General features: G+C 37.5%; 3 protein-coding genes across 6 annotated transcripts; all 3 read left to right on the top strand.

The window, feature by feature from the left end:
• Nucleotides 1-3435: 3435 nt before the first annotated feature.
• LOC147505584 (phosphoenolpyruvate carboxylase 2) lies at nucleotides 3436-9842 on the top strand. Its single transcript, XM_086558075.1, has 10 exons — nucleotides 3436-3932; nucleotides 4239-4627; nucleotides 4819-4903; nucleotides 5730-5952; nucleotides 6449-6552; nucleotides 6690-6777; nucleotides 6997-7151; nucleotides 7794-8792; nucleotides 8881-9267; nucleotides 9354-9842. Exons 1-10 carry the CDS (start codon nucleotides 3768-3770, stop codon nucleotides 9648-9650), a joined length of 2892 nt encoding a protein of 963 aa, XP_086414201.1. The 5' UTR covers nucleotides 3436-3767; the 3' UTR covers nucleotides 9651-9842.
• Nucleotides 9843-9984: 142 nt separating this feature from the next.
• Nucleotides 9985-15281, top strand: LOC147505583 (disease resistance protein At4g27190-like). 4 transcript variants are annotated; one of them, XM_086558074.1, is made up of 3 exons: nucleotides 9985-10607; nucleotides 11150-11206; nucleotides 12069-15281. In XM_086558074.1, the coding sequence occupies exon 3, from the start codon at nucleotides 12071-12073 to the stop codon at nucleotides 15107-15109; it is 3039 nt and encodes a 1012-aa protein (XP_086414200.1). In that variant the 5' UTR covers nucleotides 9985-10607; nucleotides 11150-11206; nucleotides 12069-12070; the 3' UTR covers nucleotides 15110-15281. The 4 variants fall into 4 exon arrangements, with proteins under 4 accessions (XP_086414200.1, XP_086414199.1, XP_086414197.1 ...); XM_086558073.1 differs by lacking the exon at nucleotides 11150-11206; XM_086558071.1 differs by lacking the exon at nucleotides 11150-11206 and having other exon boundaries at nucleotides 12066-15281.
• Nucleotides 15282-17379: 2098 nt separating this feature from the next.
• LOC147505582 (Hydrolase-like protein family) lies at nucleotides 17380-20954 on the top strand. The gene is made up of 11 exons (XM_086558070.1): nucleotides 17380-17519; nucleotides 17609-17732; nucleotides 18132-18199; nucleotides 18416-18505; nucleotides 18624-18892; nucleotides 19507-19670; nucleotides 19772-19827; nucleotides 19935-19987; nucleotides 20311-20479; nucleotides 20573-20670; nucleotides 20759-20954. Exons 4-11 carry the CDS (start codon nucleotides 18502-18504, stop codon nucleotides 20861-20863), a joined length of 918 nt encoding a protein of 305 aa, XP_086414196.1. The 5' UTR covers nucleotides 17380-17519; nucleotides 17609-17732; nucleotides 18132-18199; nucleotides 18416-18501; the 3' UTR covers nucleotides 20864-20954.
• Nucleotides 20955-21025: the final 71 nt, after the last annotated feature.

Genomic DNA, 21025 nt, shown 5'->3' with positions numbered 1-21025 from the left:
AAAACATAATTTTGTTTACAAACCTTCGTCAAATAGTTCAAACTCCAAACTCCAAATTCAAAACTCGACCAAACTCCAAACTCCAAATTGATCACCCCACTCCGGCATCCCACTCCGACATCTCCCGTCATCGCAAGCTTGAAGAGGACAGGTTAGTTACTTCCCTTGTTTTGGTACTTTTCGAGTTTTGATATAGTAATGGCTATTGCATCAATGTTCACGACATTTGATCTTTAGAGAGTGGATTGTAGTTGAACAATACCGTATATCAGTGTATGGACTAAAGCTGCTATAATTTGACGATGCAAAGGTGAAAATTTGAATGAGTTTGGAGATTTTTTGAACAATACCCAAATTGAAAATCAGCTACTAGGACGCTTTTAATGGGGTAAAAATTTTGATGATTGAGTTTTCAATGGGGTACAATCCCACGTCATCGTATATGAAGCAGCTTTCAATGGGGTAAAAATTTGGAGTTTGGAGTTTTCTAAATGCTTGCTAGAATAATATTTGATCAATTTTCACGCTAATCATGAAATAAAACTTTAAGTGAAGTTATTATATTGCGCGCTTATGTACCAAATTATTTAACTCCAAATGCTATATATTTAAGAAAATAGTTATCAATTACAAGTCATATGTATAGGTTTTTTATTGTTATGTGCTTAGTTACTATTACATTTAGTCAGTTTGGATTCTTGTTCTTGGTCTTTGCATCAAAAACAGAGAAGAGTTTCTTCAACGCTGGTGATTTTATGGTAAGTAAATTGAAGCTTGTTGAACTTGTTTTAATCAACTTTCCTTTTACATACCTTGTTTCATTGAACTTTAGTTATATGCTTATAGGTATGTTTACCTTGTTTCATTGAACTTTAGTTATATGCTTATAGGTATGTTCAGCTGTTCAGTTGAGTGGATTCTTCATATATGTGTAATGGGAGCTACAAGAATTACCCATAGGGCCCAGGGAATTGTTTCCATTGCTTCAAGATGGCACATGCTGGCTACATACGGGACGAGCACTAATATCAACACATTGACTACCAAAGACTTAATGGCAGACGCCAATGGAAGTCCAGAGTCTAACTGTGTCGATGATTTGGAGTCTTCAGATGCTTCCATCACAACTCCACAAGATACATCCTTATTCCGTACTAGACTAGCTTTGGGTTAGTACAGTTTTTCCATAGTGTGACTGAAGTTAGTCGAAGTTCTTGGCATAAGCTCTTGGCATAGTCGAAATTCCCTGAGATGATATTCATTACGGTGAGTAGAGGAAGACATCCAGAACCACAACAACCTCTTTATTTCCATGATCGACTTGTCACTTGTGTACAGACAATACTTTCGCCCTAAAAACTCGATCGTTTTGGGTTGACGTCTTCGGTCTTCCACAATACCCAAATCATAGAATAAGGAAGCAAGCTCCAAAGTTTGCGACCGAAACAGTTCCCACCCCTTATTGGCCAGTACCTAGGCATATCTTCTAACGAATCCACACGAGCAAGAACGGGGAAAGCCAATTCAACAGGTTGCATCATCAAGGTCCACATTTGTAATGCAAAAGAGCAATGTAAAAACAAATGAGGCATGTCCCCGGTCATCGATTGTGTTACAAAGTGAACACGTGGAATTTGCCATAGTACCTCGGTGGATGAGATTATCTGTTGTTGAAATTGATCCAAGTATAGTTTCCCAAAAAGAAAATTCTGACTTTAAGAGGATAGGTATTTTCCACACCAAGTTGGTAGGAAATGGTATAGGAGGAGGCCTACAATTGCGTTCCTCGGTAGCTAGCATCTCGTGGAATGAAGCAACATAGAATATACCATTCTTTGTCAAGCTCCATATGCAATTGTCTTCCTGATCCGTCAACACCACTGTTTCAAGTAGAATCACCAAGCCAGCACTACTACTTGATTAATACAGCTTTTAATGTCAACATCCTATATTCCTAATTTCCTATTTAATACACCATTTCTCATGGTGCGTCTCTATTTTTTTTCTTTCATAATGAGTGGAGAATCTTTAAGAAAGAAGATTCCTGTTACATTTTTCTTTCAGTTTGTTTAACGTATGAGGAGAAGGATATTCTTGTTCATGAACAACATAATCCGATTCCAACAAAGTGTATCGAAATTGGTTCCTTTTCCTGAGGATGGTATGTACCGTCAAATATTCCTGAACTCTTAACTTAGCACACCTCAATAAAATCTCATTGACTCACCATGGATTAAGTTGGCAACTAGGCTCAGCAGGGTTCTTTATGGAACCACCCCATATAGGACACATCAAGCAAAATCATTCACATATACCGATATACAACTAACTATACAAGAAAAGAAAAGGGACGTGGTACACACGGAGTGATATATTTTCAGTACGTACACGGATAAAGACCTATTAATTAGACCAAAAGAAAAACAGGGTACAACACTACAACTTTGGCCAATTCACTACGGACATTTTGTGTTGAAGAGTCACCCATTATATGTGGGGACGTTTTGTCTTATAGGCTTGATTCATTACTTCATATCATATATATGAGGCAGGCCGACCAGGCTATGAGGATGAAAGCTCTGAATGAATGTATGACTTTGTTTCCTCACCATTTGTAGACTTATTATACCCTGTTTATTTCAAGAGTAATGTCCACCGTTCCCTTACTTTTCAAAGCAATTCTGCTTCAGTTTATTTAGAAAAAAAAAAAAATGATTAAAAAGGGTATCGAACTTTAACAATATTGGGACTAAATTTTTTTTTTCGGTCAAATTGGGAACCAAACTTTTTACAATGTAGAGAATTTCTCACGGTGGTGTTTCACAATTCGAATTAATTTCTATGGTCATGAAGTTGTAGCATAGATATACTTTAAGAAAGTGTATAACAATGTATGTAACTCGTGAATTATGAAACACCGTGTAAAAAATTTAGACTACATGTGTAACTAGTCCCCATATTACAAAAATTAAAAAATTTGGTCTCCAATTTGACCAAAAAATAAATTTTGTCTCCATATTGTCAAAACTTGTAAAATTCCGTACTCTTTTTAATCGTTTTTAGTAGAAAAATATGTGGACATGGTCGTATGTGTATAGTTATAAGAAGAAATTAATATTGTACATTCTATAGAAAAAGAATTACCAAGGGATTAGAGAAAAAGTTTCCAAATTCCAATAGCAACAAATTTTTATTGATCTCTATTGAAAAATATTCCAATATCTAAATCTTATCTAATTCTTTTCTAATTCATATTTTGGAAGTAAACCAAACAATATTAAACTCCAACTAACAACACACTATCTTTAACACACACTCATTCGTATTTCTTTTAAAATTATCGTACATATTAACATATATTTCTTTTTAAAAAAAAAAACATATTCGAGGCCAAGTACATTAACAGAGTTAGAGTTTAGTGTTGAGTGTTGACTATGAAAATATATATAATATAATATTATAAAGAAAGAGATCACTAGTTCAGTTTGTCTTTGAACTCTTTGTGTTTTTTTTTCTCTGTTTCCTTCTTTTTCTATAAAAACAAGGTTTATGAATCACAGTACAACTCATAAACCCCTTCACTTTTCTACTGAAATCTCCAGATCAGTCTAAAAGTTTACTTTTTTTCCAAGTTTTTCGTGAAGGGTTGTTGTTGTTGTTGTTGGTTTACAAGTTGAACTGTGACAACAAGTATCTCGTGTCTTCACGTTTTTCTTCTCTTTATATTCTGTTGCTTTAAAAGAACAAAGTGTGAAAGAAAGAAAGAGATGGCGAGGAATTTGGAGAAATTGGCTTCAATTGATGCACAGTTGAGGCTTTTGGTACCTGGGAAAGTTTCTGAAGACGATAAGCTTGTTGAGTATGATGCTTTGCTTTTAGATCGCTTTCTCGACATTCTTCAGGATTTGCATGGAGATGATATCAAGGAAACTGTATGTTTTTTTTAATCCTTTTATTTATGAATTTAGTTTATGTCACTGTTTGATGGTGTTTTTGTGATTATATTGCCTTATTGAGGGTCTATGTTGTTAAAATTGGTGTTTTGGTTGATTTTTTATCACCCCTTTTGTCCATATGGTTCTGTTTTGAAGTAAATTTATAGGAATACTATTGGAATAAATAGGTTTGTTACAGATTTATGAATTTAATGGACTTGTGTACTTGGTATTATTGAGCAATTTCATGTTTCTGTGGGAAGAAAAGCTGACCGAGTTAACTTATTATATTGTCTGTCTTAGGTTCAAGAGTGCTACGAGCTATCCGCTGAGTACGAGGGAAATCTTGAACCTCAAAAGCTGGAGGAGCTTGGGAGCAAGTTAACGAGTTTGGATCCTGGGGATTCGATTGTAGTTGCTAAAGCATTCTCTCACATGCTTAACTTGGCCAACTTAGCTGAGGAGGTTCAGATTGCTTATAGGAGACGGATTAAACTTAAAAAGGGAGTTTTCACTGACGAAAGCAGTGCGACAACAGAGTCAGATATTGAAGAGACTCTCAAGAGACTTGTGCAGTTGAAGAACTCTCCTCAAGAAGTATTTGATGCTCTGAAGAATCAGACAGTAGATCTTGTGTTTACTGCTCATCCAACACAATCAGTCCGAAGATCATTGCTTCAGAAGCATGGAAGGTTTGCTTTCGAACTCTCGTAATAGTTGTAGTTGACCTTCCATGATGTTCTTGGCATTCGAAATAATTTCCTGCGCTGCAACGCAATTGTTAGTTGGATAAGTAGTATATTTTATGGGTTACGTTAACTAAAGATGTGATCTGTTGACTGTATTTGACTGTCTATTGACTCTATTCCTTGTGATTATGTAGGATACGGAATTGTTTGGCTCAGTTGTATGCCAAGGACATTACTCCTGATGACAAGCAAGAGCTTGATGAAGCTCTTCAGAGAGAGGTAGCTACTAGTTCACAATTTCAGGATGTTATTTTTAAATGTGACACCGATAACCCTTGTTAAACTGGGATTTCGGAGCTTCGATTAAATTATGAAATTTAGATTCCTTGGATGACAACATAAATATAATTTTACTTACAGACATAAGCTGGGGACTGGGAACAATTTGGATAAAACAAATGTAATTTATGGCATTAAGTAAGTAGGGAGCTGGGTTTCTAACTTTCCATTGGTTTAGATATATTTTTTTTATCTATTTTTTTTATTTATTATAATTTTTTTGTAGAATTTATTGGGTATATGTGAGTATATACTGTAATAGAATTGACTACGTTAAGAACGTCTGTGGAAGCATGTCCACACTAGTGACTGTATTACTCGTGTAGGAGAATCATGCAATGTAGTTTAGCTATAGGGTATGGAGAATCTGACGAGGGACATTGATATAACCAGGAGTCCAGTATAATTTAGTCATGATCCAGTAACTTCTTCGGATGTCGTTTTAGCCAAAGAGAGGACCATATGTTGACAAGAAGTACTACACCGCGTGCTTTTAATACCTTTGCTATGTTGGATGAACATAGTGAAAATTATTAATGGTAGTTCATGTAGGCAATAGTGAAAGTGTAGTTGATTGAGTTGGTTTATCTAGTTGTTGATAATTTGCCCTCTCGACCTCCTCTCCTTATCCCCCATTTTTGTTAACAGAGTTTTTTTTCCTTTTCACTTCCCGGCAGAATCAAGAAGATGAAGAGAATAAATTTTTTTATTGCTCACTTGAATTTCTGAACCCTTATCTTGTTTATCTCCCTTTTTTCCTCTTCAGATTCAAGCTGCTTTTCGTACTGATGAAATACGTAGAACGCCTCCAACTCCACAAGATGAGATGAGAGCAGGGATGAGCTACTTTCATGAGACAATCTGGAAGGGTGTACCAAAATTTTTACGGCGAGTTGACACGGCTTTGAAGAACATTGGAATTAATGAGCGTGTTCCTTACAATGCTCCTCTTATCCAGTTCTCTTCTTGGATGGGTGGTGACCGTGATGGTATAATCCTTTTGCTTTCCCTATAGTAAAAAGTCTATTGCATCATAAATTTTCATCTTGGAATTTCTTTATTCAAGAATGTAATTCTGTTTTCATGGGTAAGGAGATGGCATTTTAATAGGATTTATGGACTAAACCCTCTTTGGCTGGAAAGGAATCACAATTTAAAAATGAACTGGAGCCTTGAATGCTTTATTATGAAGTTGGTGTTTAGCTCTCTTTGTTGGGTATAGAGATGTTGTCCTGTCCTATGGCTTTAATGCATGCAATTTGAAGGACACGCGTTTATTTATTCTTTGCCCAGTATTGTGCTTCTATCTTGTCCTTTCTTCTTCCCCTCCCCCCTCTATTAGTATTTTACCTTACGTATTTTATTTCTTTCTCCCCCCACATTTCCACGTTAGGTACAGCTGTACAAGTGCTTGATACACTGTAGTTACATATAATCCCAAGTGATTGTGATCTCATTATTTGTTTTCATCTGGATTGCATACAGGAAATCCCAGGGTCACTCCAGAAGTCACAAGGGATGTATGCTTGCTAGCAAGAATGATGGCAGCCAACTTGTATTATTCGCAGATCGAGGATCTTATGTTTGAGGTATAGAAAAATTAGTATTTTGAATCGTATCTTTTCTCCTTTGAATGACTGTTGGCTGTTAAGATTTTAAAACCTAATTGAACATAAACATCTATATCCTTTTGTTTCTTTGTACTGATTCCATATCTATATTTCAGCTGTCTATGTGGCGTTGCAGTGATGAGCTCCGTGTCCGTGCGGATGAACTCCACAGGTCGTCGAAAAAAGATGCCAAACATTACATAGGTATTTTGAAGTTCATTTTATTCCTCTTGTATGTATGTCTTTAGAGAACGAAAGGACCTGGAAAGGTTGAAGAAAGATCAAAGCCTATCTTAATAGTAATTTTATCCTACATTCTGGGGTTGAAAGGCTTTACAGCCATAGTTTGCTCGACTAATTATGTAAACTTAGTTCATTGGAGGAGGTTATTGCTTAACCTAATTGATTCAATTCTGGTTGCAGAGTTTTGGAAGCAAGTTCCTCCTAGCGAACCTTATCGTGTTATTCTGAGTGATGTTAGGGATAAACTGTATCAGACACGTGAGAGATCACGCCACTTACTAGCTAATGGAATCTCTGACATCCCTGAGGAGGCAACATATACCAACATTGAGCAGGTATCCCCATCATCTTGATTAATTGGAAGGAAAAAAAAGCACATATCTATCTTTGCTTAGAAGAAACACTTTTATCTTGGATTAATCCGGACATGCTTGGCAAAGCTGTATTAGCATATGATTTAGGCCTAATCATTTTCAGAAACAGGACATATTTTCAAAATTTCTATCAATTGTAAATTTGCTAGGAATATATATCGTTAATTAATTTTGTTTTTCTTTCGCGTTATTAATCCCAATTAATTAATTTATTAACTAATTTAACAAAAAGAGGTGAATATAAGTAGACAAAAACCAAAAAGTAGTCGAAATTATTTTTTGTTTTCTTACATGTTATTTTGTAGATTAGGTTAAAGGAAAAAATGTGAACATAGTCATCCATGCTCATACTTTAGGTTGAAAATTCTCTTATCCCTCGGTTTCTTTACTGAATTATAGCCCTTTGTACATACTTGTCATTGCATCCTAAAGTACTCTGTACATTTTCTGAACCATAAGATTTGTGTGAACCATAAAAAGGCCAAACTTTAATCCTCCGTCATGTAGTAATATTATTATCATTTTCCTTTTAATTTTGTTTGATTCTTGTCCTTAAATTTCTAATTGGGTGTTGACCTCCTTTTTTCATCTCGTATGTTGTAGTTTCTGGAGCCTCTTGAGATTTGCTACAGATCTCTGTGTGCCTGTGGTGATATGTCAATTGCTGATGGTAGTCTTCTTGATTTCTTGCGACAAGTTTCTACCTTCGGTCTGTGTCTTGTGAGACTTGATATAAGGCAAGAGTCAGATAGGCACACAGATGTTATAGATGCCATAACAAAGCACCTAGGGATTGGATCCTACCGAGAATGGTCTGAGGAACGCCGCCAGGAGTGGCTCTTGTCTGAACTCAGTGGAAAGCGCCCACTATTTGGCCCTGATCTTCCAAAAACTGAAGAAATTGCTGATGTCTTGGACACATTTCATGTTATAGCTGAACTCCCTTCTGATAGCTTCGGTGCGTACATCATCTCAATGGCAACATCACCATCAGATGTGCTTGCTGTGGAACTGCTACAGCGTGAATGCCGTGTGAAGAATCCATTGAGGGTTGTCCCTTTGTTTGAGAAGCTTGCAGATCTAGAGTCTGCTCCTGCTGCTGTAGCTCGTCTCTTCTCAATAGACTGGTACAAAAACAGGATTGACGGGAAGCAGGAAGTTATGATCGGTTATTCAGACTCTGGGAAGGACGCTGGCCGTTTCTCTGCGGCTTGGGAATTATATAAAGCTCAAGAGGAGCTTATAAAGGTTGCCAAGCAATTTGGAGTCAAGTTGACTATGTTTCATGGCCGTGGTGGAACAGTCGGAAGAGGTGGTGGTCCCACTCATCTTGCTATTTTGTCACAGCCCCCAGAAACTATCCATGGGTCACTTCGTGTGACCGTTCAAGGTGAAGTAATCGAACAGTCATTTGGAGAAGAACACTTGTGTTTCAGAACTCTTCAGCGTTTTACCGCTGCTACATTGGAACATGGGATGCGTCCCCCGGTGTCTCCAAAACCAGAATGGCGTGCACTCATGGATGAGATGGCTGTTATTGCTACTGAAAAATACCGTTCTGTCGTCTTCAAAGAACCTCGATTTGTTGAATACTTCCGCGGGGTAAGCATTCTTTGAATATGGTGTTGATTCATTTCTGTCCAAAGATTGTGATCATAAAACTCATTTGATTTTTCTTTTGTGGTTCCAGGCAACACCTGAATTGGAGTATGGCCGAATGAATATTGGGAGTCGTCCATCGAAAAGGAAGCCAAGTGGTGGCATTGAGTCCCTTCGTGCAATCCCATGGATCTTCGCTTGGACCCAAACAAGGTTCCATCTCCCAGTTTGGCTTGGCTTTGGCGCCGCATTCAAGTATGTAATTGAGAAAGACATCAAGAATCTCCATATGCTACAGGCGATGTACAATGAGTGGCCGTTCTTCAGGGTCACGATTGACTTAGTTGAAATGGTATTCGCCAAAGGTGATCCTGGCATCGCATCTTTGTATGACAAGCTCCTAGTTTCAGAAGAACTATGGTCATTTGGAGAAAAACTGAGAGCTGATTATGAAGAAACAAAGAGCCTTCTTCTCAAGGTAATATATGATCAATTCACTTTTCTTTCATTCTACTGAATCTCGCTTTTGGCTTGTTTAACTTATTCATATATCATTTTTTGTAGATTGCTGCCCACAGGGATCTTCTTGAAGGAGACCCATACTTGAGGCAGAGACTTCGCCTTCGTGACTCTTACATCACAACTCTTAACGTGTTACAAGCCTACACACTGAAGCGAATCCGGGACCCTAGCTATAATGTGACGGTCAGGCCTCACCTGTCAAAGGAGATTATGGAATCAAGCAAACCAGCTGCAGAACTGGTGAAGTTGAATCCAACAAGCGAGTATGCTCCTGGTTTGGAGGACACATTAATCTTGACTATGAAGGGTATCGCTGCTGGCATGCAGAATACTGGTTGAAGTTTCAATTTCCTTTCCTTGTTTCTTCCACTCCGAAAATAGTACTGAACTACTGTAGGAGAATGCAATGATGTCTGTTAATTATATGCCTCAAGGGGAACACAGCGATGATGTCTATTTTGTATTATCTGAGTTGCTTTGATAGAGATACGTCCCAGTTTCAATGGTTTTCAAGTATCTGGTTTTACTTTAGAGACTTGTTTTAGTTTTCAACATTATGTTAGTTGCACACTTGCACTCGCATGGAGTTCTTGACGATCCAAGGCAATCTCGATGGTTGGTTTGTGCTATAACCCTTGGTAGCCTATTCCCGCAGCTTTTAGTACGTTGATACATGTACGTTAGAATTCCTGTATGCCTCCATTAAAGCCTAATTTAGAGTGTGTTTGATTGACAAGGCAAATTTCCCTAGGAAACCAGCTTTTTAGTGGTAGGAGCATGCAAGAATTAGATAATTAGGGAAGTCAACCAAGCTCTTGAACGCAGTGAGGATTCCCCCTATAAAATGAATATTTCCTACGTCCATGCTGTTCTTGAAGCGCATCCTGGATGGTTCATGTCCTTTTGACACCGTTGCCTTTGCTACGTATGCTTATACCTTTTGATGTGGATAGAGTAAGTTCTCCGTGATAAGTCTGCACAGAGAAGTATAACAATTTGTTTGCAAGACAATTTCCTGGAGAGAAACATGAGTGTCTTTGCTTGAAAATAGATCCCTCTTGTTAGGATAGGATGCATGGAGAATCGGTTGGCGGAGGTAGGACTAGTACTGTTTAGAACAATAATCACGTGCCACGATGATGTCATACGACATCAAAAGTTATGTTTAAAAGAGGACCAGTCGAACGGTAGGCCAGCAGGCCGTCAGTGACATGGAAGACTATTGTGCATAGACTATTGGACTCCTCGTCCAGTTATTTCATCTTCGCAGCCTCAAGGTTTCCTTCGAAGATCCAGGTTAGCACCCCTTAATAACTCAACTGATATATCGTCTCTACTCAGTCCATGCAAAGTTAATGTTTTATAGTATGACTTCATTTCTGTATAAGTATCTCATCTGCTTCATGCTTAGAAGTCAACATTTCTACTTTGAACTATATGAATAGGTCTGAAATTCTGGATAAGTAAGCACGATCATCCTTCTAAGTTTGCATAGCTTTATAAATGCTATAATTCAATGTCACATAAACTCTGAACGGTTTTACGCTTTTGAATAATTGATTGAACTAGTGTCAGTGACTGAAAAAAACTAATTCTTAAATTCTTAATTGCTGATTAGATTTCGTACGTAGAGACCTGTTCAGCTAAGAGAGGCTGTAAACTATAATTGATTTTATGAGTCATTTGTTAATATTGTAATTACACATAAAAATGCAGACTCTGTTGTTGACTTCAAATGTCTGGAGTTTGATTAGTTAATAAATAAGTTGAATAATTCACAAATTGTTTTGATTAGTTACTTGAACTGATTTGAGATCTATACGTAAAAAAACTACCAGGGTGACTTGGAATACATGACGAACAAGAAGGAAATAAGCTGGATTTCGACTAGAGTTGTATGTTTGCATTTCATCTTTAACATTCTAAAGCTGTGATCCCGTTCAATTGATTTAATTCCCACAGACCGGCTGTTGGAAAACTAAGCCAAATTTCTAGAAGTCAGAGTCTTGGTGAAAGTTCAATTGTGTATATGATAAAATGAAAAGTTTAAGTAAAATGTGTGATATAGTTAATAAGGTTTCTAATATCTAGAATCTTCTTTAAAGGCTATATAAAGCCATTGATGTATCTGTTTTTTTATTAAGAAGAAAAGTAAAAAACAAAGAACGGAGTTGTTTGCTGGAATTTCTTCTTCTAAAGTGATTTTATAAGTTACTTCTATAACACCGGCCACGTACCCAACATGGTCCAGAAGTCCACCTCAATTGGTCTTAACGACACAAAACATTAAGTGTGTTGTAGCCTGGAAGGTGTTGCGAAGTCATAACATGATGGAGACAAATTCATCAACTTTTTTCTGATACCAAACTAGATGCAGGTCGAAGTTGAAAATATTTATAGAGATCACTTTATAACTTGAGCGTTCAAGGAGGTAAAGGTCGTTATACTTGTCTAGATACTTTAGCTTATACAGGGTACTGAATATAACAGCCTTTATAAATGAAAAGTCAATAACAACAAAAATGTGAGTAAAAACAGTAGTGACCTTGAGCATTAGATGTCGCTCCAAACTTTGATGAACCTCTAATATTTTCAAGACATTTTGGTTGCATGTGCTATTTTGGATGTTTGTAAACTAACTATTGGTTCACGCTGTCTTACTTTTGTATAGATTTGATACATGGTATTGGAAACATTTCTTGAGTAGTTTCTGCTTTAGTTCTTCATTATATCGCCACTGTTTTCGTCATGCAGCAGAAATGGATATTGCTGAAGTATTAGTTGGATTTGTGCATTTATTTTGGGCACCCCTTGGTAGACGAGTCAGTTATATGAAGAACGTTGGGAGAGAGGCAGAGACTCTACAGCGCAGCATTGAAGAGCTAAATGGTCGAGAGATTGATATCAAATTGGAAATAGACAGAGCTGTGAACCACCTCGGGAAGAAATCTAACAGTGAGGTACAGATATGGCTCAAAAAGGTTGAAGAGGTTAGACATGAAGCAACTATAATAGAGAAAGATCTTAAAGAGAAAGCCAGATGCATGAAAGGATGTTTTCCAAACTTCCATTCCCGTTTGAAGTTGGGCAAGCTCCTCAAACAGACGAAGGAAGACGTGGCTGAGCTTCAAGGAAAGGGAGGATTTCCAAATGGTATTTTTGTTGAACCACTGCCAGCAAGGGGAAAAACCATACCAACAACGGTGCTGATGGGAAGAACTGCGACAAAAGTTTCGGAAACGATACGGGATTGCCTTATGAGTGTTGAAGTTCACACAATTGGTATATATGGTATGGGAGGTGTTGGTAAAACAACCATAATGACTTACGTCAATAACCAACTAAATAAATATCAAATTTTTGATAGTGTCATCTGGGTGACAGTATCTAAACCTTTGAACTTGGCAAAATTGCAATCTGATATTGCAAGGGCAATAGACTTGGATCTCTCAGAAGATGATGATGAAACTAGCAGGTCAACCAGACTCTTTGAAAATTTGTTGAGAAAGAAAAAGTTTGTACTCATATTAGACGACTTGTGGCGTAAGTTTCCTTTAGAAAAAATCGGCATCCCTCAACCAAATATGGAGAATGGTTGCAAGCTAGTATTTACTACACGATTGATGGAAGTCTGCCGAGGCATGGAAACCCAGAAGGAAATCACAGTGGAGGTTCTCTCGAAAGAGGAAGCGTGGGACTTGTTCGTTCACAAAGTTGGTTCTGATGTAATGTCGTCTCCTGAAATAGAAAGAACTGCAAAGAAAATTACTGAAGAATGTGGTGGTTTGCCCCTTGCAATCATAACAGTAGGATGGGCGATGAGGAAAGTTAACAACATTAGAGTCTGGAGAAATGCATTAGAAGAATTGAAAAACTCTAGAGCAGAGATTGAAGGCATGGAAGAAGATGTCTTTGCACGCCTGAAATTCAGTTATAATCATTTAAAAAATGACAGGATTCAATCTTGTCTATTGTATTGTGCATTGTATCCAGAAGATTATAAGATTGATATTGAAGATCTAGTAGAGTACTGGATGGCTGAAGGATTGATTGATGAAGTTGGAGATAGGGAAAAGGAGATTGACAAAGGACATACCATATTGAATGAACTGAAGGACGCTTGCATGCTAGAAAGCATTGGAGCAAGGTGGGTAAAGATGCATGACTTGGTCAGAGACATGGCCATTAGCATAACAAGAGAACCACCACAGTTCATTATCCAAGCTGGTACTGAATTGAAAGAATTTTCACATCTTGAAAATATAGAAGGTGTTGAAAGGATATCATTGATGGAAAATAGCATAAAGCATGTGCAGTTAGGTAATCTGCAGTGCACCAAACTTTCCACTTTACTCCTGCAGCGAAATCCTGCATTGAAAAGCATCCCATATTCGTTCTTCGAGCACATGAACAACCTAAGAGTTCTTGATCTATCTGATACTGACTTAAAGCTACTACCAGATTCAGTCTCCAACTTGCAGAATCTTCGTTTTCTCTCATTGCGCTTCTGTAAATTAAAGAAGCTGCCTTCCTTATCAAAGCTAAAGGAACTAAGGGTGCTGGACCTCTCTTATACTTACATTAGAGTGCTCCCCAAGGACATTGGAAATTTGGTAAACCTCAGACGTCTTGACCTCTCTTATACCGAGAAATTGAAGAAGTTCCCTGCCAAGGTTATATCAAAATTGAGCCATCTTGAAAACCTATCAATGATAAAGAGTAGGTGCAGATGGTCAGCAGATGGTGTAGGAAAGGGAAGAGGAGCAGGTTTAGAAGAAATCGTCAATTTTAAAAGATTGGCGAACCTGAGTATCTCATTTGAGGATCTCAGTAGCTTCATTAGCTATGTGAGGTCTAAGCATTGGCAAGTGTTGAGGAGCTACCATCTTGGTATTGGATTGTTATCAAGGTTTATACCCATTTCCAAGGGGAACTATAGTGTTGAGATACAGGGTTGTAATCTTGTTGGTGACAGGAGTTCCATTGTGCTCCCACAAAACACTCTGCAGTTGGCACTACAAGGTTGTCATGATTTATCTAGGTTATCGAAACTTTCATGCATATCAAACCTCAGTGAGTTAAAGGAATGTTACATCTCGAGCTGTAATGGACTGGAGTACATCACTACAATAGAAGAGAATACTTTACCATGTTTAGAGATGTTAGTCCTTCGGAAGTTGCCAAATCTGATTGCTCTCTGCGATGGTATTGGCTCAATTAGAAGCTTCGCAAAACTGAAAACATTGCATGTTCATAGCTGTAATGGTTTGAAGAATCTTTTGTCACATGGCGTGTTGCAGCACATCCAGAACCTTGAAGAGATTGAGGTTTGGAACTCCACTCTGATGGAGGAGATTGTGAAGGAAGGGGAAGTTACTGAATGTGGTAACAGTAGTACAACTACCATTACACTCCCAAGGCTACGGCGCCTGTACTTCTTTAGTCTTCCAGAGCTGAGAAGTATATGTAGCGGGGTATTGATTTGTGATTCTCTTACCACCATTGATGTATGGGATTGTCGGAAGCTAAAGAAGCTTCCTCTGTGTGGAGGCAATTTACCAATCAATCTTAAGCATATTAAAGGTAGTAAAAAGTGGTGGGAAGCGTTGGAGTGGGATGATAACAAGGCCAAGATGCTGCTTGAACCCTTCTTCAAAGAAGATAAGGAAGAGGCTGATGAATCAACACCAGTAGATGGAGATGGACAAGGAGATCAGGATGCTGAAGAAGAAGATGACAGTGATGATGTTGAAGAAGAAGACGACAGTGACGATGATACATTTGAAACCGCAAGATAGTAAAGGCGGACATGTTGATAGAACCTATACCTATTTGACAATTGTACTTAAAACTCGTCAATAAATTTCATTTTATATTTTCATTTTTTTTTTTCTCTTTGAATATACATTGTAATACTGTAGGTATATTTTTGTTGTCTCGAGTATCATCACCCAAAAGTTTTACCGACTTTGCTAGATAACTATATAAGCTGCAGAGTTGAATTCTGTACTGTATTCGACTCCAACTTTCAAATGACAATGAATCGTTTGACAATCACTTTAATATTCAAAGACCTCTCAGTGATTTCAATAATCATTTGAAAAGGTGACGATTAATTGTTTTACTATTGACTTACTGCAACAGAATGACAGATTACAATTAGTAAAAATTTGTAAGTTCCATGTTCCAACCACTGAATTACTCAGAACATGAGTGAGTTTAACATTTTCTTTTTTGTTCTTACGAGTTATTACGATTTTTAGCCAAAAGTAAACCGTCATTGCTAAACAAAAATCGACCAGTTCACGAGAACCCAATGCTGGAGTTGGACCATTGATACCGATACCACATACCACTGGTTTGGGCCTTTGGGGAAATAATGGGAATCCATAAGAAACGGTTGCAATTTCGGCTTACATATAACTTTCAGTTATGGTAGTTTTGCTGTCTAGTTACCCTGCATTTCCCAAGCAAGAAACAACGAAAAACTTCTTGTAGAAAATTCTGACTTGTACTCTCACAAAAACTACTAAAACTTAGATGCTTGTCTGGGCATTTTTCAACGATGGCGCCCCCAAAATTTAAGCATCGCCGTCGAGTTCCCCGTCGTTTAACTACAACTAATCGAAAAGTCTATGAGGATTCTGAAAGTTCTGAATCCGAATCACAACAAGAGAATGTATACGAGGAAGAAAGGGAGGAGGGAGGTAGAAGATATAAGGACAGCAGTGTGGGGTACTCCGACTCAGAAATCGGTACTAATACTCAGAGAAATCAGTATTACTCCCCTGATGAGTCTGAATATGTTCCCGAAAGTGTTGCTGCTGATCAAGTAGCATCAATCCCCTCGGTAACGGGTTCTCGAGATCGTTTGCAGCGTAGCACTCCTACCCTTAGTACCTATGTGAATGTTGCGCCCCTTCCAATTTTTCGAGGTAGTCCTGAAGAGTGCCCAGTTACTCATTTGAGTCGGTTTGCGAAGGTTTGTCGCGCAAATAATGCGCATTCTACTGACATGATGATGAGGATTTTCCCTGTTACACTTGAGAATGAGGCTGCATTATGGTATGATATTGAGATCGAACCATATCCTTCCCTCACTTGGGATGAAATTAAGTCTTCTTTCTTAAATGTATATGGAAGGACAGAACTTATGATGATTAAGCAAGGGGAGAATGAAACCGTTCATAACTTCTTTTTAAGAATGCAGTGGATACTAAGGACATGGCCGGACCACGGAATTTCAGACGACGTACAGAAAGGGATATTTATTGATGGATTAAGAGAAGATTTTCACGATTGGATTCATCCGCAAAAACCCAAGTCTCTAGACGAGGCGTTTCGACTGGCATCAGTGTTGGAACAAGCGAAGTGCATCAGGGCTGCAAGGAACAGGAAGAATAATAACGACATGATAGGAAATTCGAAGAGTAGTAGTTCACTGAAATGTGAATTTTGTAATGGACCACATAAGGAAGCAATGTGTGATGTTAAAGAGAAGATGAGAGAGTTGTGGTTTCGGATTAAAGAAAAGCAAATGAAAACCACTACTACTACTTCATCACCAGAAGCAGCAGATAATATTAATGTTGCACTCAAGAAAGATAACAGTGTTAGATCAGCATCTGTAGCAACAAGGAGTAATGATGGAGAAGAGGAAGTAGAATTTTCAGGTTTGAACAAGAAAACACAATGTCAGTGTTCAAAGCACCAGTGTTGGAAGAAGAAGTTGGAGAGAAACAAGAGTCTGATTATTAGTAGAGACTCCAGAGAAGAATAACTTTGACATTTTTAACAGTCTGTACTTGGTAATTGTACTTTCATGCTGTTTGTATACGTGTCAAACTGAGAAACTGTGAATAAAAAGGGTCAAGTCAAATATTTCAACAATAACCAACCAGAAACTGCAAGCTAAAAATAGAGCCTTACTTATCGTTAAAGCAGAAGGCAGAAGAAGAAAGTATGGGATATATCTATCTGACGGCGGTAATGATAAGATCATTATCTTCTGACACATAACTGAATTCAAGAAAAACATAATGGCATCGTGTTCTGCGCCTTTAATTCAAGCCAGATATAATAACACTCCTAACTTTAAGCTTAGAAATGGAAATGGGAGTGGTAGCTTCTCTTCTTCTTTTTCGTGCCAGTCTTATTCAACAATTGATTTTCGACCCGCCTCTCTCTTCAATTTTTTCAATTTCTCAGGTAATTCATTCTTCTAAGGTTTATTTAATTTACAAAGTATTGAGGAAGAGGATTTGTGGCAGGTTTGACTAGTTTTTACAAGAATACAGACCTTAAAATACAAGGAATGAGTAGCAGCAGTACTCAGGGGAATGTTGCAAGGCCCAAGACTGTTAAAAAGTTGAGAGATGAGCCAGATCATCTTCTTGTCCTTGTTCATGGCATATTTGCAAGGTAGATTTAAATTTTTTTTAGTGTCCAACAGTTTTTATGAGAATTAAAAATGAAAAAAACTCTTTGTAGCTTTTATCAACTCACTCAGCAATTGAATTAGAAAGAGGAAATGCGCAAATTACTAGTATTTGATCTAATTATCATTGTGGATGACCCTTCTATATTCATAAACAATTACTAACATAGAGTACAATAAACTTAATCCTAATTTTGTTCGTTTTTAACCGGGTAGTTTCCGAGTGTTGGGGCTTTGTCTAGTTAGAGATGTCATCATAAAATAAAATTTTCAAGATAGGGTGAAGTTTTCTCCATAATTTGCTAATTATCCTGGTGTTTATAGCACATGTACCTATTTATAGTGAATCCTGCTTTGATACCAATCTTTTGCTTGAGTTACAGCCCTAATGACTGGATATATGTAGAAGCAGAGTTGAAAAAGAGACTGGGAAGCAATTTTCTGATTTACGGTATGACTTTATTGATAGTAGAAGTGTGTCTATAATTCTAAAGCAACTCTTCTCAATTCGTATTATTAAGATTTATTTTTTGTGAACTTCGTTCTGGTGATTGTAACCTGTCAGGTTGCACTAGAGCATTGCTAATTAATTGTTTATTTACTTGTAATACGCTATACTATATGGTTCATTCTAGTTGTTAAAGCTTCAACATGGCACTCTATGCAGCAAGTTCATCTAATACCTACACAAAACCTTTGGTGGAATTGATGGAGCTGGGAGACGCTTTTAGCAGATGAAGTGAGTCTTCACAAATGCGTTGGTGCCAACTTCTCAATGTATTCGGTTTGATTGTTTACTCAATAATGGATGTTTTTGTTTTAGTGACATTACTTGTTGCCTTTTAGATATAAACTGCCCCATCTGTTTGGAACAGGTGAAGCAAGTTGTAAAAACACAGAAAGCTTAAAAAGAATCTCTTTCTTGGCCCATTCTCTTGGAGGATTATTTGCAAGATACGCAATTGGTGTTCTTTATTCTTCAAATGTTTCGCTCAATTCTCAGCCTGAAGAGGACCCTGGTTCAAGAGATAGAAATCTAGAAAAGTCAACTTGCACCTCAATTCAGGGCACAATTGCTGGGTTGGAGCCTATAAATTTTATCACCCTGGCTACTCCGCATCTAGGAGTTAGAGGGAGAAAACAGGTTCGTCCCTGATGGAGAAAAAGTAAATTACTAATTCTCAATGCCGTAAAATATGACTTTTCCAGCATTCATGCCACTTTCTCCATTGTTGCAAATCTTGTTTTGAATAGTTTTTCAATTCCAAATAATTTCTCACACATCTTTTCTGTCAAGTATAAAACAAATATGTAGTGGTCAATTACGTTGCTTTACTTGGCTTCTTCTTGTACCCTCACTCTTGACCTCTCGTAGTCAGTTTGAGTATGAGTTAAGACTTGAGGTTAAGGAGGTAGAAATTACCAGTAACAGCAGGGATTTCTGCGACAGATATGCAACAAGATTACCATGAAAAAGTTCTAGTGAGAAAATGTTAGCAATATTGGCACAAATGTTCCAAGTGCCACTTTTCTGTATTTGATATAGTTTAGAATTGTAGAACTGGAGCAACAGAAGAAACAAGAATGATTATATTTATACGAACTGAAGGGTTTTAAGGAGGTGTCCATCGACTGTTTGATGTGTGTGGAATTGCTTCGCTCCCCCACCTCCTTTTTTCATTTTTTTTTCCAGTTTCGTTGTAGTTCTCCTGTATTTTAAGTGACTGAATACTCTAAAATTTGTAACTGGTTTATCAGCTTCCGCTTCTCTTGGGAGTCCCCATCTTGGAAAAACTTGTTCCATCAATAGCTTCCGTTTTGGTTGGAAGAACTGGCAGCCAGTTGTTCCTTACAGATGGTCAACCCAGCAAACCACCTCTTCTTCTTAGAATGGCATCAGATTGTGAAGATGGCAATTTTTTGTAAGTCAAGATAAATTATATCTTAATTAATGTTTCATTACTTCTGACTGGAGTCAATATTTTGAAGACCACCTTTTTTATAAGCTTCTCTTGTCTCGCAGGTCTGCCCTTGGTGCTTTTAGATGTCGTCTTCTTTATGCGAACGTGTCATATGACCGTATCCTCTCCATACTAAATTTAGTTAACAGTATTCTTAGTATTGGATTTCAACTGTTAATAGAAGAATTTTCACTTTTTATATCAGCTTTCTTGAACATCATATAGATATGGTTGGCTGGCGGACTTCATCTATAAGAAGAGAGACAGAACTTGTGCAGGTGAGTTGGTGACTAATGTTTTTAAACTAAACATTTACCAGCTTTAACTTTTAATACTTGACCAATCTGATAATTGAGTAAGCAATCAATCAATTCAGAAGGAGTCATAATAATAATAATAAAAAAAAACTTACTAATGAGTAGCTCATATTTGTTGAAAACCATTAGGGACGAGATGTAAATAATATTGGATTGGGCATGTGACAGTCGCATAAATGCCAACATTGCACATGTAATGGGAACTGAAAACAGAAGTTTAGTGAGCTTAACAAACTCCTTATATTGCTCTTCCCATTCTGAATTCTTCTTCTACTAATTGACAGCCTCCTCAACGCTCATTGGATGGTTACAAGCATGTTGTAGATGTGGACTATTGTCCCCCATTGGCATCTGACGGCCCTCATTTTCCTAAAGAAGCAGCCAAAGCAAAGAAGGACGCACAAAATTCGCCAAACACTCAAAACACAACAGAGTACCATGAGATCATGGAAGGTAGGAGGTCATTAGTCATATAATTACCGTGTTGGGTACCTGTTTGATGAAATTTTGATCTTGTTTACAAACATTTATTTTAACTGTCATTAGAGGAAATGATACGTGGACTTCAAAGGGTAGGATGGAAGAAAATTGATGTCAGCTTTCATTCAGCATTCTGGCCCTTCTTTGCTCACAACAATATTCATGTAAGATTCAACTCAAGTTATCACTGCAAATGAAATTGTTTTTGTATGTTCTTTCATTTCAGTAACTCAGTCATTATTTTTGGTCCAGGTTAAAAATGAATGGTTTCATAATGCTGGTACTGGAGTGATTGCTCATGTTGTGGACAGCATAAAGCAACAAGAGTCTTCCACATTCATTGCAGCTAGTCTGTAGTACTCACTGTATGGTAATTCATTTCAAGCTGTAACTGGGTTGTACTGTATACTCAATATATAATATGATATGAGCTTATTTTTTCTTCGTCTCCTGGAGTATTACTGTTCACGCTTCTAGTTTATTTTAAATATTAATTATGGTTCAGATAGAGACCATTTT

The sequence above is a fragment of the Coptis chinensis genome, chromosome 4 (assembly GCF_015680905.1).
Source record: "Coptis chinensis isolate HL-2020 chromosome 4, ASM1568090v1, whole genome shotgun sequence".
In the NCBI taxonomy this organism is placed as follows: Eukaryota; Viridiplantae; Streptophyta; class Magnoliopsida; order Ranunculales; family Ranunculaceae; genus Coptis; species Coptis chinensis.
The sequence above is the reverse complement of the archived record's forward strand: the minus strand, read 5'-3'. Positions and strand labels throughout refer to the sequence as shown.

Bases quoted from the DNA above. Each gene is read 5' to 3' on its own strand.
- LOC147505582 (XM_086558070.1), top strand. The intron at 19,988-20,310 runs GTGAGTTGGTGA...ACTAATTGACAG, and splicing joins GAGAGACAGAACTTGTGCAG to CCTCCTCAACGCTCATTGGA. The intron at 20,480-20,572 runs GTAGGAGGTCAT...AACTGTCATTAG, and splicing joins GTACCATGAGATCATGGAAG to AGGAAATGATACGTGGACTT.
- LOC147505583 (XM_086558073.1), top strand. From the start codon at position 12,071: ATGGATATTGCTGAAGTATTAGTTGGATTTGTGCATTTATTTTGGGCA.
- LOC147505584 (XM_086558075.1), top strand. From the start codon at position 3,768: ATGGCGAGGAATTTGGAGAAATTGGCTTCAATTGATGCACAGTTGAGG. The intron at 4,904-5,729 runs GTAGCTACTAGT...TTTCCTCTTCAG, and splicing joins ATGAAGCTCTTCAGAGAGAG to ATTCAAGCTGCTTTTCGTAC. The intron at 8,793-8,880 runs GTAAGCATTCTT...TTGTGGTTCCAG, and splicing joins TTGTTGAATACTTCCGCGGG to GCAACACCTGAATTGGAGTA.